This window comes from Gopherus evgoodei, chromosome 5 (genome assembly GCF_007399415.2).
Source record: "Gopherus evgoodei ecotype Sinaloan lineage chromosome 5, rGopEvg1_v1.p, whole genome shotgun sequence".
NCBI lineage: Eukaryota > Metazoa > Chordata > Testudines > Testudinidae > Gopherus > Gopherus evgoodei.
Genome location: NC_044326.1, coordinates 24,841,849 through 24,861,146, shown reverse-complemented (window position 1 = coordinate 24,861,146; position 19,298 = coordinate 24,841,849). Strand labels below are relative to the sequence as shown.

Here is a 19,298-nt window from a genome sequence, read left to right as displayed (position 1 = left end):
TAACCAATTATATCCCTCTACCCTAATTAACTTACACCTAGCAAAATTAATTATACAACAGACAGAAACAATTAGAGAACCGGACAGATTAACAATAGAAAGTGGGGGCCATAAAGATAAAACATACAGAAATTAGGGTTTCTCAACCACAACTATCGAGAAGTGATTTTTTGCCAGACAGGATGCCATCAAACTAAGTTTTCTTTTAACCATCTTTATCTGGTGGTGGTAGGCATTATCAGGACGGGATTGTATTTCTAACAGCCCAATACCACCTTCTTTCAATGTGACTAGTTTGGAAGGTGAGGATGTGACCGTTTGCTTCCCAGCTTATGGCTGCCTCTGGTGCTTAGCCAAAGGCCTTAGCCTAAGAACTAGGCCTCAGACTGTCACAGTGAGAGAAGGCCCAGAAACAGGCGGACTGTGATTTTGATTCTTTGTTTTATAACTCTATAACTAGCTAAGTGATAAAAATACACCTAAGTTCAAGTATAGGCCTTTACAGACAGTCTTAAATAACTATATTCTAACAGTCTAACTTGTCTGGGGGGAGGCGCACCAAGACAATAGGTGCAGGATTTGTAAAGGGTTTTGCCCTAGAACACAAAAAGAGTGGGACTTCTGTTTAAAGCAGCTTCTTATGGAGGTGACTCTGACTGCAGTCCGCCTCAGCACAGCAAGATCTGGCACCAAGTTCAATCTACCTCGGTACGACAAGACCCGGTCCCATCCCTGGCACCACAAGAGCGGCGTTGCAAGCAGGGTAGTAGCGGATTTCCGCCTTGGAGACCCACTCCTTTGGGGAGCACCTGGCACAGAGATTTGGAGTGGGCACTGTTGACTTTGGCTCCACAAACGGGACCATTGAGTCTAGTGCTGTTGGTCTCCCTAAGCCATATGATGGAAGAGGTAGGGCTACCATGCACCCCACACACCTTTGAGGCCACCAGGGACCTCATTGCCATGACACCAGTAGGGTCCCTGGCCCTCTCCAGCAAGCCTCCAGCACCACTGAAGGGGATACAGTCACAGGGCAAGCTAGCAATGTTGCGTCCGCCTGCATCTCCAAGACACTGTTTGCCGGTACTGACAGGGAAGCACTGCTCTGAGTCCCGTCACCGATCCATCTCACAATGACACTCTGACTTGCAGCACTGCTCACCGTCCTGGCACTGATCCCTGACTTGGTGGAGGTACAGTTCTCGGCACCGGACATCGTGGCACCATTCAAGGTCTCGGCACCAGTCGTTGTCACGGTGCCGCCCTGGATCCCAGCACTGCTCCCCATCCTTGTGGCACCAATCACCCGCCCAGCTTCGCTCAGCACCATCATGGCCATCTAGATCCTGGTCCTCATCTTCGGACTCAGAGGCAGGGTTCAGATTTTCGTGCTGGAACCGGCACAGGTTGGCACATAGATGTCCCGATGTTGGCACAATGCCATGGCCGGTGCAATGGCAGAGGCTGGCACAGTGCCCCTTTTGGACCCCTTGGGTATATCATGAGGCCCTGGGTACCTTGTCCAAGGTCCCCTGGTCGGCCAGCCAGCCTGCCCCCAGGGGTGCTGAGAGTACTGCAGCCACAGTGCCTTTCCTAGAACTGGCCCTGCTCCTTCAGTGGATCCAGGGATAATCGACCTCGAACAGGAGGCTGGGCAGGAAGTCCCAATGGACCAGAAAATCCAAGATGACTCTGTTCCTCTGCTTACCTTCTCATCATCCTCTCTGGAAAAGACTGTGGCAGGGACTTCAACTTCAGGGCCGCTGCCATTAGAGTCACGCCCACCAGGACCTTCTCTGCAGAGTGGCATGCAACATGGGTCTACAGGCTGAGGAGTTGGCAGAACAAGAGGACCTGATGGCGGACATGCTGGCCCTGGAAGGTCCATCCAGAGTGGACCTGCCACTTATCAAGACCCTCCACATGTAGAAAAGAGATACTTCATCCCCTCTAAGGGGTACAGGTGTTTGTACACCGACTCATAGCCCTGCTCCTTGGTAGTGTCAGCAGTGAATGAACGTGAGAGGCAGGGGCAACAAGGACCCACTTCAAAGTCCAAGAACTTTAAAAGACTCAACCTTTTGGCAAGAAGGTCTATTCCATGGGAGGCTTACAGCTCAAGATTGCTAATCAGCAGGCAATCCTGAGCAGATGCATCTTCAATTCCTGGAACTTCATGTTGAAATTAAATTTAGGGAACTGTTGTCCTCGGGGTCCAGGGAAGAGTTTGGGGCCATTGTTGAGGGCAGGGCAGTGGCACGGACCTCTTTACAGGCCTCACTGGAGGCTGTGAATTCAGCGGCGTGCACCTTGTCCTCTGGCTTGGCCACGAGGAGAAGCTCATGGCTGCAGGCCTCAGGTCTGCCACCTGAGGTTCAGCAACCCCTCCAGGACCTGGCCTTTGATAGGGCAGGATTATTTGCAGAGCTAACTGACTCTAGGCTGCATAGCCTAAAAGACTTGAAGGCTACGCTGAAGTCACTTGGTGTGCACAGCCTCGCTACTCAGCAGAAATATTTTAAACCACAAACCTCTCAACGTCCCTACCAACTGCATCCTAGATGGGACTTTTCTAGGAAGTGTGGTAGGAATGGCAGGCAGAAGCCATCCCAGCCCTCATCTATTCAGGGCCAGGCATGTAGCTCTTCGGGCTCCAAGCAGGCCTTTTGAAGGTACGCCCAGGGAAAGCGTGCCTGACTGTGGACCACATCCTCAACCCTGTTTTCTGAACTGTCTATCCCACTTCTACCGTGCTTGGTCCTAAATAACATTGGACTACTGGGTTCTTTGCATGGTACAAATGGGTTATTCTCTCCAGTTCTGCTTCTACCCCCTTCCCTGTCCCTCTTCCGGGACCCTTCTCATGAGTAACTCCTTATCCAGGAGGTGCAAATGCTCCTTGCTGCAGGGGTAGCGGAGGAGATTCCTCGGCAGCTAAGGGGCAAGGGATTCTACTCAGACAGTACCCTACCTCCACAGCAAGAGCCTGCCTGAGTCTACTCAGTCAAATTGCATCTTGTACATACTTGGTACACAGCATGCCAGAATGTGTCGCAGACCTCTCAAGATTTGGCTTACGTCAGCGTACCGCCTGGGACGTGACAGTCTGGACTCTGGTCACTCTTCCAGGTCACGTCCTCCAGTCTCTGGACTGGTGGCTCAACCAAGACGTGTGCAAGGGAGTCCTTCCATAGACCTCAGCCCTCCCTGTCCCTGGTAACAGATGCATCAGCACTGGGGTGGGTTGCACACCTGGGGAACCTTCAGACACAAGACAAGCTCTCACTCCACGTCAGTATCAAGGAGTTGAGCCGTTTGACTAGCATGCCAGAGCTTCCAGGGCTGCTTAAGCGGTTAATGTGTGGGAGTCATGATGGACAACACAACGGCAATGTTTTACATAAGTAGGGTGGCACCTGTTCTTCTCCCCTCTGTTGAGGACACGGTGCAGCTCAGACCTGACCTGGAAGTCGAACCAACTATTCATGGCAGTAGCAGACCGTATGAAAGGTCTCCCGGTCTCGTCGCAGAGGATCTCAGTCGCTTATGTCCTGCATCTGCACCTGCTACAAATTAGCTAATGTTCCAGCCCCAGCTCTCATGACCCATTCCATGAGGGTGCAGGCCTTATTGGCAGCGTTCCTGGTTCAGATGCCAATTCAAGAAATCTGCAGGACGGCAACATGGTCCTTGGTGCACACATTTGCCACTCACTATGCTATAACCAAGCATGTTAGAGATGGTGCAGCCTTCGGTAGAGCAGTGCTCCAGTCTGATGCTCTATAACTCCAACCACACCTCCGAGGTAGGGTTGGAAGTCTGGAATTGACGTGAGCAAGCACTTGAAGAAGAAAAAACGATTACTCAGCTACTCATCACTGTTCTTCGAGATGTGTTGCTCAGATCCATTCCAGACCCACCTGCTTTCCCACCTGTCGGAGTAACTGGCAAGAAGGAACTTAGTAGGCCCTGGATTGGCAGGGTCATATATTGAGTGCCATAAATGTGCCACTCCATGGGGCTCTTACAGCTGACCCGATGGGTGCTACTAGGGGAAAGCTTTCTGACAACTGCACGTGGCGCACGCACACACACCTAACTGGAATGGATATGAGCAGTACATCTCAAATAACAACAGTTACGAGATGGTGAGTTACCATTTTTCCTGATGGAGCGTTGTCTTCAAAACATTCCCATTTTACCATCCTTCGATAATTGTTTTTCAGAGGGGAGACAGGTTTTTTCTTACCCAGTCTCAATCAGTATCATTTGATCTTAAATGTTCTCTCAGGGTATCTCTCCAGGATCATGATAGCAATAATGTTGGCTTTAAGGGGAAAAGGAAATTCACTTTTCTTGGACAACTTTTCTGATTCGGGTTCAGAAGCAAGCACACAGTGATAACGTCCCTGGAGTTTCTTGGTTTCAGGACAGACACATGGTACCAGGGAAGTCTATGATGGACCCAGGCTGAGGATGAATATTGTCGGGTACCAAGGTCTCATCTCGGAAGAATGTTAGCAGAAGGTGGAGATGTTCATAAAGGAAAACAAGTGGTGCCACAGAAACAGAAATTCAGTTCTTATTCAGGCATGCTTTAGTGATCAAGAGTTCATATGCTACCTGTCCAGTAATTCCAGGTATCCCCTCCGCATCGTATCTTGTTTCAGCTGTTGGGAGATTTAGCTTCAGATGTATAGCTGTGCTCCCACAGCTAGTGAATGCAGATTTTTTGTTGGTGGTGGTGGTTGTTAACGATCTTTCTGATTCAGTTCGGGAATGGATACTAGAAAGAGACAGCACAGCATCCACCCTCTGAAACACAATGATTCACTGAGGTCTCAGAGCACTGCTCCTTCACCGTATAACAGATTTGTTCTGGTCACTACAGTCAACATGTCTTATGCCAAAGAGAATTTTCCTGCATTGGCTGGATCCGAATTTCCTAGCTCTGTGTGCTGACTGTCAAAAAGGAGATGAACACACAGACTTGCATTGCAAAAGATGGATTAGCAGAGTGGCTCCTGCACCTGGAAATCTCTCATTCATTGTAAGTTAATTGTAGAGCTGGTAATGGACCTCTTTGCGTCTGGATATAGTAAATAAAGTGCCCTGCTTACCCCTCTCTGCATCTGGATCAGGGAGATGAGGTGGTGAATGACTTCCCACCACTTTCACTGCTTCTCAGGACAGTACAAAAAGATAGGAATGAGAGAGCTGGGCATGGATACAGTTTATGACTTTGTCTAGCAAGGCTATGGCTCTCAGGCTGCCTCACATTAGATATTTGACGGTCTCACAGAAGTCTGCTGTTGCAAGACCAGTCCTGCCATTCGAAACTAGACGGGCTTATAGTGAATGCTTGGATGAAGTGATATTGGGTTTATGGATACCAAAATAGAAGACAACAAATAGAACTTATTCTGCTGGCTGGTGTAACATCCATAGTTTTAACTATTGTGTTAAACCAGTGAAACATAGCCTTGAGTTCCCCCAGCAGGGCTTTATTTTGTGTGTATAAACATCCAAGTAAAAAGATCAGCTTTCTGTAGTATAATGTTCTCAGCATTTTCAAGAAAAGGAAGATTATACCAATCCCAGCACTAAATGCTTCCTTATGGCACCCACTGTATTCCAACCCTGCAAGATTATAGAGCATAATCTTGAAATCTCATTCTGCTCCTTGCCAGCACTACCCAGATTGAAGCCCTACAGGAGGCTTCGTTATACCACAGATCTTTTAGAATAGGCCTGCCGATGTTACCATCTCTAGTCAGATAAGGGTTTTTTATTTGAAGTTGGGAGTTTTCTCTCTCTGTCAAGACCTAGTATTGTATTTTTAATTCAGGAAGGTGATTCTCACAACTATCATAACATTCATTCCCTGAGTAAATTCAAGAAATATTTCTCTTTCTGGGAATTATCAAAGCCCTGTCAACCTCAGGTCAGACAGTCATGTCTCCTGTATTGAAATCTGCCAGTCAGCCATGTGTTCATCAAATTCTGCATTTTGGTTATCTAGTCTTAGCAAATGCCTTTTTCTTTATTTTGGGAGAAGTCTTTTCTGTGGCTTAGTACTAGGGGAAGATGAAGATGATATTTACCTCCCACCCTATGGGCACTCTGCTTTGAAAATTCCATGATAACGGATCTGTGGACCTTTAGAAAAAAAATAGGAAACTATATCTGAGCTTACCTGAAAAAATACTTTAGTCAAATAATAAGGGCCACAGATCCAGCCGAAGACAAATGAATCATCTGGCAGAGCAATGAAAATTGACATCCAAGGATTTAGGTTTGTTGTCAGTTAACGGAAATTACTATGCTCTGCAGTTGGAAAAATTGTTGCCCCCCCCCCTAATTATATTTAACACAATCTGTGATGTAGGAAAGTAGATTTGAATTCCCTGTCTGTGAAAGTTTTCTCAGCTGGAGAGAACTTTAGGAGTCAGGGCTTTCCCTTGCTGCTAGTGGCTGACGGAGAGGTCTGGTTCTGCCTCCAAGTTGGAAGCAGGCTGAAATACCCATTTTAACAGATCTGTGGACTTTATTACTTGAAAGAGAGGAAATTTTTAGGTAAATATGGATACATTTTTCTATTCTTAGCATTAAATTTTATATTCAAACTTTTAAAAAATGTTTTACAGTGCAGTTAACGTATAATTTGTATTTTGTAACATGTAAGCAATCTTTTAGGCAAATGAAAACATTGACTCTTTAAAAACCGTCTACATTTGACAGAGTAAGTTTTTAGCAACAAATGTACAGTTGTGGTGAGTCACATTTTGTATGTTAGTCAGTTCATATGTCTTAACTGTTGATTCACCCAGAACAGCTGCTTAATCTTTCACTTGGTGACAGGCCACATGCCAAGAAAAGCAATCTGGTGCACTGCAGTTATACACTATCAAAAAGTGAAACTGAGAACTTGTATCTCATTGTTCAAAGCTGTATTTTATGAAAGTGAAGAATTGCTTTTTAAGATTTAAAGTATACTATGAACCCAGAGGGAAACTGTAGTGACTAATTCTCTTATCACTGTTATAATTATCATTAACAATTAAAATATAGTGCCTTTAATTTACTATGGTGCTTCACCAATATAGAAAAGACTTGTAGCTAAATAAGACATGACAGACAAAGAAAAGGCTAGGACACAGTTCAGGGCAGAACAAGGAAGACTTTACCTTGCTTCACATGGAACAAGATGCGAAGTCATAGCTAGTTAAATAGATTATATTGTACATATATTTTTAAGTAATTTTAGGAAGATGTCATTTATAATATCTAGCTCTGAATTGTTCAAATTTCTCAGTACAGGCAGCTGTTTCGCTGATATGTCATAGAAGGCAAGCTCAGTCAGCTGGCCCCTAGCCAAATAATACCATTGAGAGGGAATAGGTAATGACTTAACAGATCCACTGAAAATAGGATAAAGAGCCATATATCCTTCCTTACTCATGCTACCTTCAGTTCTGTAGACTAGAAACTTGGTAAAATAATCATGAGATGTGACCATCATGGTAGCAGAAACTCTGAGAAAACATGCTAAACCTACTGGATGGTAACTGTATTCAAATAAATTTTAGAACAGTGGTTCTCAAATGTTTGTACTGGTGACCCCTTTCTCATAGCAAGCCTCTGAGTGCGGCCCCTCCCCTTATAAATTGAAAACTCTTTTAAATATATTTAACACCATAATAAATGCTGGAGGCAAAGCAGGGTTTGGGGTGGAGGCTGACAGCTCATGACCCCCTGTGTAATAACCTCGTGACCCCCCTGAGGAGTCCTGACACCCAGTTTGATAACCCCTGCTTTAGAATGACTATACTGGGCCTGATATACTTACCCTGGATTACAGCTAATCTTCAGGCTCCCAGTGGGACCCAATCTCTTGAAGCTTCTGGCTGAAGCCTTGAAGACACAATATATAATCTCCCCTGCCTACAGATGTAACTCTGACAGTTGCGTTTTAATGGGCTGGAACTTGGCATAGATAATAGTTGACAGAGACAGTTTTTGTCTTTGTGAGTTAAAATTGTTAAATCGACATCTTTAAATTGTATAAAGTATTCCAAACACAGCAAATTGGTGGACTTATTTTTTTTTAAAGGCAAATCTTCTGTACTAATTGAAGACCACAATTTTTAACCAGTGTGCAGGCTCTATTCTTTTTAGAGAATTTCTTTGCCTTTTTTTCCTCTCTTAAAAATATCAACAGGTACTTAAATTTGGAAATGAGTATATGAAACCTACCACCTTTCATAATGTTATCTAAAGTGTTATGTTTCAACCGGATGCATTTCACTGATAATTGCGTCTGGCTGTACATGTCACGTTGAGGGATTTCATAGAGATATTAGTTACTTTTTTAAACTAGAAATGAAATCCTACAGATCTCATATTTAATGTTATTTTTCTTCACCTACTGCAGGAGACTCTTGACAGAGGAGTGTAGCATCTGGGCTCATGGATATAGACTTTTTCACGGCATTGGCAGGAGTCTAGTGAAAACGTTGAACCATCACACCAGTTTTGTTTGTCTGTGGGTGCTGTTGAAAAAGGCCCTCTGCAGTGGAGTAGAGAAAAGGAGAGAGTGTAAAGGAGACTCATTCAGTGGTCTAGTAGCAACAAATGAGAGTTTGGGTGTGAATTTAGTGATCTCCTTTTATCTTGCGTGCTTGAGGATTGCTGCCTTTGATTTCTCTCACTCCTTGGTTAACTGAAATAGTATGTTGATTTGCTCTAGATAAAGCTATGCTGTTTTGTAAGCAAGAGGCAGGATGATTGGAGAAAAGTCTCAGAAATCTTAAGTTAACAAGCAGTCAGACTGGCTGCTTGTTTTTTCTGACTGGGCAAATTCAGAGGCTTAATTTATCTATTAGTAAGGCTACGTTTTAGTCACAGGTATTTTTCGTTAAAGTCATGGATAGGTCAGAGGCAGTGAACAAACATTCACTATCCATGACCTGGCCATGACTTGTACTACATACCCCTGACTAATCTTGGGGAAATGGCGGTGTGAGGGTGCTGCGGGTGCTGGGGGCAGGGGGGGGCATGGTTTGGGGGGCGCCGCAGTGCTTGGGGGAAGGGAAGGATTGGTGGGACTGGCAGACCTCCTACTCAGCTCCTCTCAGCACTCCCGGAAGTAATGACACGTCTCTCCCTCCGTCCAAGTGCCAGCTCCCATTGGCCGGGAACCACAGCCTATGGGAGCGGTGCTTGTGGACAGAGGCGGCACGTGGAGCTAGAAGCTGATAGGGAGGAACATGTTGCCACTTCCGGGGAGCCTGTCAAAGTAAGCGCTGCCCAGAGCCCTCACCTCCTCCCCAGCCCTAAGCCCCTCCTATACCCAAAAACCTGCTGCTGGGGGAGGTGGCCCGAGACTGCCTCAGCAGCAGTTGGTGCGGCTGGTCATGGGGCTGCTCGAGCTGCTCGGGCAGCCCCGGGCCAGCTGCACTGACCACTGCAGAAGTCACGGAGGTCCCAGAAAGTCACAGAATCCGTGACTTCCATGACACACACTCAGCCTTATCTCTTAGCATCGTCACTCCCAAACTAGTAATCTGGCACCTATCCTTATATGAGCCAGTCTAGCCCTCAAAAAGTGGACAGAGTGCCAAAAAATAATACCTTTGATGGATTGGGATGGAAGTAAAGAAAGAAGGGATGGGAGTAAGTGGATCCTGGAAGACACTAGAACAGAGAGGAAAAATGAGGGATTGATTTGAGGGGAAGGGAAAAACTAAAAATACAAATTTTAAAAGTGGTGGGTTAGAAACCTCACCTCCAGATCTTGAAGGGGGGAAAAAGAGGGACTATTATTGGAAGCAAGCTTAGTAGCTGAAATAAGCTTAAACAATATTTCATACTCCACCCGAAGACAGAAATCGTGAGAGTTAACCACATGATATTGTTGTAGAGGCTAATGTGATTAAGTTCTGTGTATTTCATGTTGGGATAAATACTTCTTAAAATAATCAAAACCAGTATAAATATTGCAGAGCTTAAAACTAACAAAAGCAAGGCACTTCGGGGTAGATAATTTGTAGTGTTTTAAATTCATATAATTACATATCCTACTGAGACAAACGGACACTAGCTGGGTTACTTTAGATTTTTCTGAAACTTGGAGCGTAACGGCTAAGATATAGCCAGAAACACCAGAAAATTACCACTTAACAAAACACCAGAAAATTACTTTTATATTGTATTGATTTGTTAAATACATCTCACAGTCTATAAGAGAATATTAAAGCATTTTATCACTGCTTGTGAGGTGTTACTTTGCTAATCTGCAGCCTGTTTTACACAGTGCAGTAAGAAGTTGAATAAATGATCTCTAGAGGCTTGACATTCTGCACTGTAGGCTTTTTTTTAACCTAGTGCTTGCTACATAGGATTGCTGTGCATAACAGCATGCAGTATGTCAGCTGATTTAAGTATTAGTTTTGTGATGCAGACGGAAACTGAGTGTGTGATTCCAAAACTTTTTCATTTCTTCAACATAATGGTAAGCAGATTACCTTTTTCTTACATGTATTTGTGTTAGGGTCGTGTAGTGATTTTAAATTGCTTAGCTTTTATAAAGTTGCCACAGGTTGTCTTTCATGTAATCATTCTTCAGAGCAGAGTGGAAACAAGATCACCTCTTTCTGTGCTACTTTTTCAAACAAACAAACAAACAAACAAAAAAGCTACTGTAGATGGTGCATGTATATAGTGACAGCCACTGCAGCCACACAAGTTATCCATAGTATGCTATTCTTTTCTACCTTTTTAAATAGTAGGTAGTTCATAAACATAGGAGATATAACCTAATGTTCAATATTGCTGAGTCATCTTGAGTTAAGTATATGCTGTGAAGTTTTATATTTAGCACTTTCAGCCCTGCAGTTGCAGTTAACTGGGTTAGGTAATTGCTTTGTCACTTTAACTTTAAATAATTAAACCTAGAAATTAAAGAGCAGAAGCCATTACTTCAGTATGACTTTTCAAATTAGCATATTATTTCAGAATGGAAAATCTGTTTTAATTGTACAGTTTGGTCCTTTTTCCCCTAAAACTTATCGTGTATCAGTATCACCTTATGGTCTCATTCCTGCCAATTCCTCTACTGAGAAGTAAGCAGGGAGGGAGTGAGTGTGTGTATGTAAATCTTTTTTAAAAGAAATGCATTGCGCCAACACGGCGATGCAGGCAAATCTGCCTCTTTTGCATCTGTTTAATCACTTGTTAACCTCTGTGTGCTGTACGTAGTACCTTTGGAAAGAAGCGTACATCACATTCATACATACCGAAAAGGTTAAAAAGATGTTTGGGTCAAACTCAGAAGGTAAATGGTGGTGGTAGCTATTGCCAGTAGGTTTGTCTAAGGGTATGTTTATACTACCCGCTGGATCGATGGGTAGTGTTCAGTGTATCGGGGATCGATTTTTATCACGTCTCATCTGGACGTGATAAATTGATCCACTAATCAACGCCCATACTCCACCTCGGCAGGAGGAGTAAGCGTAGTCGACGGGGAGCCGTGGCAGTCGACTCGCCACTGTGAGGACAGCCAGGTAAGTCGAACTAAGATACTTCAACTTCAGCTATGCGAATAGCGCAGCTGAAGTTGCATATCTTAATGCGAAACAGCCCCCCCCCCCCCCCCCCCCGCTAGCGTAGCCCAGGCCTAAGTCACAGTAACTTCAAGTGCTGTGAGGACTGAAGGCTGGAGTCGTAATAGGAAAAGCAACCTGCATGTGTTTTTAAGAAGTGTGACAGTGTAAAGGGGGCTGCACATACAGCTTCTTACATCCCCCAGTATGATGCTTTTTCTATTACAACTCCAACCTTCTGCTTCTGAGCGTAAGTTGCTATCAGTGGTTTCCCCAGGAATTGAAATGAGGGGGGGGGGGGGTCAGGGCCGATGAGGGGTGAGACCATGAGGGTGAAGGTGTGCTGTATGGCACTATAGTAAAAACTTTAAAATGTTTCATGACCTTTTTATTAGATTTAACTCCGTGTTTTGAAATCATCACACAAATTAAAGTTGGCTACTCAAGCCTTCTATGAAGCACTACATCTACAACCTTCTTGGTTTCTTGTTATAATTTTGCATAACTCTGTTAATGAACTTCTTGAATGCAGTGCATTCATCTTTGGTGGCTTCTCGTGTGTCCAGTACTTCCATTCCTTCAATTAATATGCTGATTAGTTCATTCACATGATCAGGCAGAAGGCGACTTCTTTCAGAACACAAAATTCTATTCAATGGTGAAAAAGAATGCTCAACTGTAGCTGTTATGACTGGGAGTAGCAAGAGATGAATTCCTACTTCTTTCATCCCAGAAAACAGTACACAAAGATTGGGTCGAGCCACTAGTGATGATGATAAAGAAGTTGAAGTCAAATCTTTCTTCGTTCGTCGTATGATATTCCACTCTGTTCAAATTCTCTATTCTGTCCTGATCACATGGCAGCCCCATTGCTGGTAGTGCCTCACTCCACTCAACTGTTGTTGATTTATAGGACAGGCATCTGTAAAAGCTACGTAGAGGTTGAGTAGAATCTAAAAGTTGCTGTTGTAGATTTTTAAGAATCAAGTCTGTGTACTTTTTCAGTTGTCTTAACAAACACTTCTTGTCTTCTTCACTTAAGGATTCAATATAAATGCCTTCATTAGTCAACTTCTGGACTGAAGTCTTTGCTTCTTCCAGTACTTTTTCAATGGATAGCTCTCTGATCCAAATGTAGCTTCTATTGCTGGACAGAGATCTACTACTGTAGTAGCAGATGCCTGGATGGCATTGTTTAATGACCCGTGGTTTCAGCAGTAGACTTACGAAAGAGAAAATGGCAATAGTCTTCTCTGAACATAGTAGCAAAAGTAATCTACCAGCCTCACTTCTTAGCTCCATCCCATCTTGATAGATAACTTTCCAGAGCCAGTAGTAATGGCTGGAGTAATTTTAAGACAATAGACAAGGATCGCTCTTGAGAGAGCCAGTGGGTTTTCCCAGGTTGTACTAATTTGAACTTCAGTCCCAGTGTATCTTCTATATTTTCCAAGATATTTAGTCTCTTTGGACTGCTGCTGAAAAAAGAATATAGTGAAGACATTAAATTTATAGCTTTTTTTAATGTCTTTTGATGATTCTGCAGCTTGTACGAGAGCTTGTTGGAGTAGATGGCCTCTGCAGTGTGTATAGGAGAGATTAGGGTTACACTTTTGTCTGAGCAAAGCTTGTACTGCACCATGTCTTGCAGAGAAGTTTGCAGCTCCATCAAATGCACAAGCAGCCATCTATTTGGGGTCCAGTTGACAAGCATTTAACTCTCCTAAGATGTGGGTTGTCACAGATGCAGCCGATGTGTCTTCTGTAACGGGTTGGCAACCTTTCAGAAGTGGTGTGCCGAGTCTTCATTTATTCACTCTAATTTAAGGTTTTGTGTGCCAGTAATACATTTTAAAGTTTTTAGAAGGTTTCTTTCTCTAAGTCTCTCTCTCTCTATATATATATAGCTAAACTATTGTTTTATGTAAAGTAAATAAGGTTTTTAAAATGTTTAAGAAGCTCACTTTAAAATTAAATTAAAATGCAGAGTCCCCCGGACCGGTGGCCAGGACCCGGGCAGTGTGAGTGCCACTGAAAATCAGCTTCTGTGCCGCTTTTGGCACACGTGCCATAGGTTGTCTACCCCTGTTCTATAACTTGAACATCTAGAAATGCATTTACTGGCCTACCCCTGACATCAAGATAACGTACACAGTGACTTGATACCCATTTGCATCGGTGCATTCATCAGCCATGTATGCAAATTTTTGAATGTGGTGAGAGTTCTTCACTTTTTCAACGGTTGAATCTTTCACTGTTGGACCACATGCTTCTAGCCATTTGAGTTTCTTGCAGAAAGATAGTGAGCATTTGCTGGTCTTGTTTGGAACCAGTGTTCAATTTCAGGATGAACAAGTGACAATGCACTTAACATTGGCCTCCAGTTTGTAGAGTGTGGTATCTCTTGCTTAAATAGAAAGCAGGATGCCATGACCATGTTCGTTTGCATGAACTATGTTGTGTCTCCAGCATTCTTAACACCTCATTAAGTAGTTCTAAAATTGGCTTTAAAAGTGGGCTTATAAGGTTTTCTGCATGTTGATCACCCCTGAGGCCTGGTGTTTTGCAGCCTTTTCACGTAGTTCGTCAGCACTGGTTTTGCTGATCGGTTTGACAAACCAAGCTCCTCCACTTTTACCAATTATAGCATTGGGAAGCTTTCCTTCTTTGTAAGCTTTTTTTGCAAGAGAAGCACCAGTAGCCATCTTTTGTAACTTCAATAAATGGGAACACTTTGACCGACAAACATCAGGAACTGCCTTTAGGTTTTGGAGACACTGTTTCTTCGGTAGGTAGCTGTAGTTATACCACTTGAACCTTCAGGTGACATGTTGATTTATTCTTGGTTCTTGATGTGGTCTTCACCTTGGTTAGTTTTTGAGGCCTTTGAGTGGAAAAATTTTTGTATTGTTTTTCTCTTTTCATTTTCACTTTGACATGCAACATATAAAAGAGATATGAATAAAGTAAATATTTTGTTAGGATAATGCAAATTTAACATAAGGATAATGCAAGTTATACCAAAACACATAACAGGTCTAGATTTCTAAAAAAATATAATTTAAAAAATATATTTAATTTAAATTGACTTTTGAAAAGTAAGCCATCATGGGATAAGAGGGGAGTCCTCTCATGGATCCAGTAACTGGTTAAAAGATGGGAATCAGAGTAGGAATAAATTATCAGTTTTCAGAATGGAGAGAGATAGTGATATCCCTGAGGGGTCGTACTGGGACCATTACTATTCAACATATTCATAAATTATCTGGAAAAATGGGTAAACAGGTGGCAAAATTTGCAGATGTTACAAAACTATTAAAGACAGTTAAGTCCCAGGCAGACTGCTAAGATTTACAAAGGGATCTCACAAAACTGGGTGACTGGGCAACAAAATGGCAGATGAAATTCAATTGTGATAAATGCAAAGTAATACACATTGAAAAACAATCTTAACTATACATACAAAATGATGGCATCTGAATTAGCTGTTAACGCTCAAGAAAAAGATCTTGGAGTCGTCGTGGATAGTTCTCTGAAACCATCCACTCAGTGTGCAGCGGCAGTCAAAAAAGCACACAGAATATTGGGAATCATTAAGAAAAGGATAGATAATAAGACAGAAAATATCATATTGCCTCTCTATAAATCCATGGTATGTGCACACCTTGAATACTGTGTGCAAATGTGGTTATCCCATCCCAAAAAAGATGTATTGGAATTGGAAAAGGTACAGAGATGGGCAACTAAAATCATTAGGAGTATGAAACAGGAGGAGAGATTAAAATGACTGGGAATTTTCAGCTTAGAAAAGAGACGACTAAGGGGGGATATGATAGACGTCTATAAAATCTTGACTGGTGTGAACAAAGTGAATAAGGAAATGTTATTTAATCCTTCATATAACACAAGAACTAGCAGTCACCCAATGAAATTAATAGGCAGCAGGTTTTTAAAAAAACAAAAGGGAAGTACTTCTTCATACAACATAAAGTCAACCCATGGAACTCTTTGCTGTGAAGACCAAAACTATAACAGGGTTAAAAAAAGAACTAGATAAATCTAGCATTCTGGAGCAAAGTCACTAAAATATAGTTTAACAAACGTTTATTTAACATGCCCCTCACTTTTCCCTCCACCACTCCCCACTCACCGATGTTGTCCTTGGTCATTGGAGACTGAGTTCAGAGTACATGAGTACACCTCCCAGGTGGGGGGCAAGAAAGCACCTTGCTCGTTCCTCCAGCTGCTCACTGTTCGCTCTGGCCACTGCTGTTTGTTGTGCCACTGTTCACTCCACCACTGTTTCCAATCGCCCTGTGCAGTCACTTTCTGCTGCCACCTGCCACTGTGACCTCTGCGAGTTGGTCTCTTGAGGTTCCACCCAGCTCTCAGTGGAGGAACCTCGCTACTAGTGCAGTCTGGGCTGTCTCTTCCACAGAAACACTGTCCCCACAGTAGGACTAAGCACTTAAACCTGATTATCAGTGATTTCAGCTGCAGTGCTCACTTAAAAGAACAAAAGACTGTCTATGGAGCCTAATCAGCTCTGTCTTTAAACATCCAACGAAGTGGGTATTCACCCACGAAACCTCATGCCTCAATACATCTGTTAGTCTATAACGGGTTGGCAACCTTTCAGAAGTGGTGTGCCGAGTTTTCATTTATTCACTCTAATTTAAGGTTTCGTGGGCCAGTAATACATTAACATTTTTAGAAAGTCTCTTTCTATAAGTCTATAATATATAACTATTGTTGTATGTAAAGTAAATAAGATTTAAAAAATGTTTAAGAAGCTTCATTTAAAATTAAATTAAAATGCAGAGCCCTCTGGATCAGTGGCCAGGACCTGGGGAGTGTGAGTGCCGCTGAAAATCAGCTCGTATGCCGCAGGTTGCCAACCCTGGTCTATAAGGTGCCACAGGACTCGTTGTTGTCTTTAAACAGTGGAGAGGGACAGGTCCCCACCCTCTCTCTAGATGCCCTCAATCAGCACAAGCTAAGTAAAGTTCTACTGCCCTTTACTCATAACAATAAGAACAACATTTCATTCCCCCGCCCTCCTGCATTCAAGTTTATTTGTAACCCAACCCCAGCCAAAATCTATCACTTGGGCAACACAGCTCTGTTTACTGGATATCTAGGTAGATTAGGTGTGAATATAAATACAGTCTGGTCCTGAAGCCTTTCTCCCCAGCCCCAGCTCATCTCTAGCTGTCAGGGAGAGCTCTTTTAGACTTTGCTTACAAATCATCATTTGAAATTATTAGGTTGGCCAGCATCACTGAAGTGAATGCACTGACATTGTCATACAAAACAACAGCTGTTTAAGAAAGCTAGTCTATGTTCATACTTTTCAAATCTATTATACTTTTTCAGATGCACATATTTTACCATACATTGTATATGCTTTTAAAGTGTGTATTAGTGTTTCAATTTCAATTCAAATTTCCAAACAGTCACTAAATTGGCATGTAACTAGTTCACAAAACTGGGGGGCAGGAGAAGTGTTGGGAAATTCAGGGGGGGTGCAGGGAAGTCACCGGTTGCTATACCATATTGTCTCTAACCATGACCGTTTCAATTGGGTTTCTCTTTAGATATTTTTCTACATATACCATTGTGCTCTGCTCTTCCCCAGAAGGTCATTTCAGGCTGTGGGTTTGCATCTTGTATTGTATTGACTGTCACACACCTTTTATTCCATTGAAACACTATGGAATACTACTCCATCAGATTGCTGGTAGTATTACTAACATGCTGCACATCTATCACTGGTAGTACAGCTTTCTCTAATTCTAGAACTTCTTTCAGGGTGGCGAGCGGAGGGAAATAAAGAATGAAAAAAGTTAGGGGTGGGAGTAATGGAGGAAAGGCAGTTAATAGAAAAGAGGCTGGAGATAATGGGAGGCCAACAACAAAAATGAGATGGATAATAAAAGCATGAGAAAAGAGAGGATGAAGAAATCACGTACAGAAAAGCTAATTCAGGCATGGTAACTAGAAAGAGCAATAGGGTAGGGCCTGAACTGAAATAAGAACTTTGAAAGTCATCTTCACAGTCCCTTTCTGAAAAAATATTTTAGGTGAACCCGGCAGTAGAAGTCATTCAACTTCTTAAAGTAAATTCCATGATCTACTGATAGGATTTTTACTATGATATTCATCTCAGTCCTGATTGACAATAGTCCATGTATACATAAAAGTATACAAGTGATAAACTCACAAATACTTTACAGTAAATTGCATAGTATGATACTTGCATTTGGAAAACCTCGTCTTTATGTTCGTATTTATTAACTTGTTTCACTTGATCACATTGACTCTTACTATGACACATTTCTTCCTAGGAACTAATGCATAATTTTAACCATTTTCTGGTGCTGATTGATGCATACTTAGTCTATGAAACATAGAAAATTCATAACTGACTAGATATTTATACATTTGTTTGCAGAATTGTCGTAACTGTCCCAGGTACCAGGATATGAGAGAGACAAAGTAGGTGAGGTAATGTATTTTATTGGTCCAACTTCTGTTGGTGGATTTGTCCAAACCATGGGAACAGCCATGGGTACTAGGATGCCTCCCCAATATGCCAGCCTCTTAATGGGCCACCTTGAGCAAGAATTTCTGGAAAAACGCACCACAAAACCAACAATATACATGAGATACATCAATGATGTTTTCATTGTCTGTCTGGACAGAGGATCTAAACGCCCTCATTGATTTCTACAACTTGAACAATCATCACCCCCATTCATCAAAACTCTTTAGAACACTCCCACACCAGATTCAGTTTTGTGGATGTCACAATCAGCTTCAACAATGGAACTCTACCATACAGACTATCATCAAATAATTACAAACCATACTTGATGGGGACCGCATCCTGAAATAAATCTTTCCCAGACCCACTCTTCTGGCCATCAAACAACCTCCTTAGCCTTGCCAAGCTCATGGTCAAAAGCAGGCTCCCCATAGCCTAGGACATACCAACTCAAAATGGCACCAGACCTTGCAGATGAAAAACCTGCAGATCTATCTCCACTATTATGATGATCAAGACCCCCAATATAACACCTTTGAAGAGCTGTGGGTTCTACACATGCCTGTCATAGCATGTGGTATACCTCATCCAGTGCACTAAATGCAATAAGAACAACTGTGGGTGAAACCAGACAATTACTACATTCTCAAGTGAACTCTCATAGAAAAATGATGTACAAAAATGCCATGGGTGAACAGTTTTCACAGAGCAAGCACTCTGTATCTGACCTCACTCCTCTTCCTCAAAAGAAGCCTGCACAACATCTTCAGAAGCTGAGCCTGGGAACTTAAATTCATAGTTCTTCTGGACACTAAAAACCATAGACGTAACAGAAATATTGGTTTTGCGGCTCATCACAACAATTTTGTAAAACACTGTACTGCCTGCTATCTCTTGATTGCCCACTTAAAGTTAAGTGATCTCCTACAGCATGTGTGAACCCCTTATGCTGAATTATTTGTATGTCGTTGTATTCAACTTGGACATTCTGATTACTTTCCTCAGACCTGAGGAAGAGCTCTGTGAAGCTTGCAAGGTTGTCTTTTCCACCAACAGAAGTTGTTCCAATAAGAGAGTAATATTACCTCATCTACTTTGTCTCTTGAATATTTATACTGCTTTCATAATTTGGTATACATATTCTATTT

At 42.6% G+C, this 19,298-nt stretch overlaps 1 protein-coding gene across 4 annotated transcripts in view; it reads left to right on the top strand.

The window, feature by feature from the left end:
* KIAA0232 (KIAA0232 ortholog) overlaps nucleotides 1-19,298 on the top strand; it is a 116,545-nt gene that overhangs the window by 61,075 nt on the left and 36,172 nt on the right. The window contains exon 1 of one of the 4 annotated variants that reach the window (XM_030565391.1): nucleotides 10,418-10,513. The exons of the other annotated variants lie outside the window; for them this stretch is intronic. Coding sequence (XP_030421251.1) covers nucleotides 10,427-10,513 — 87 coding nt within the window. The 5' untranslated portion in view covers nucleotides 10,418-10,426. Of the gene's footprint in view, nucleotides 1-10,417; nucleotides 10,514-19,298 lie in introns of those variants that run through there. 4 annotated transcript variants of the gene reach the window in all.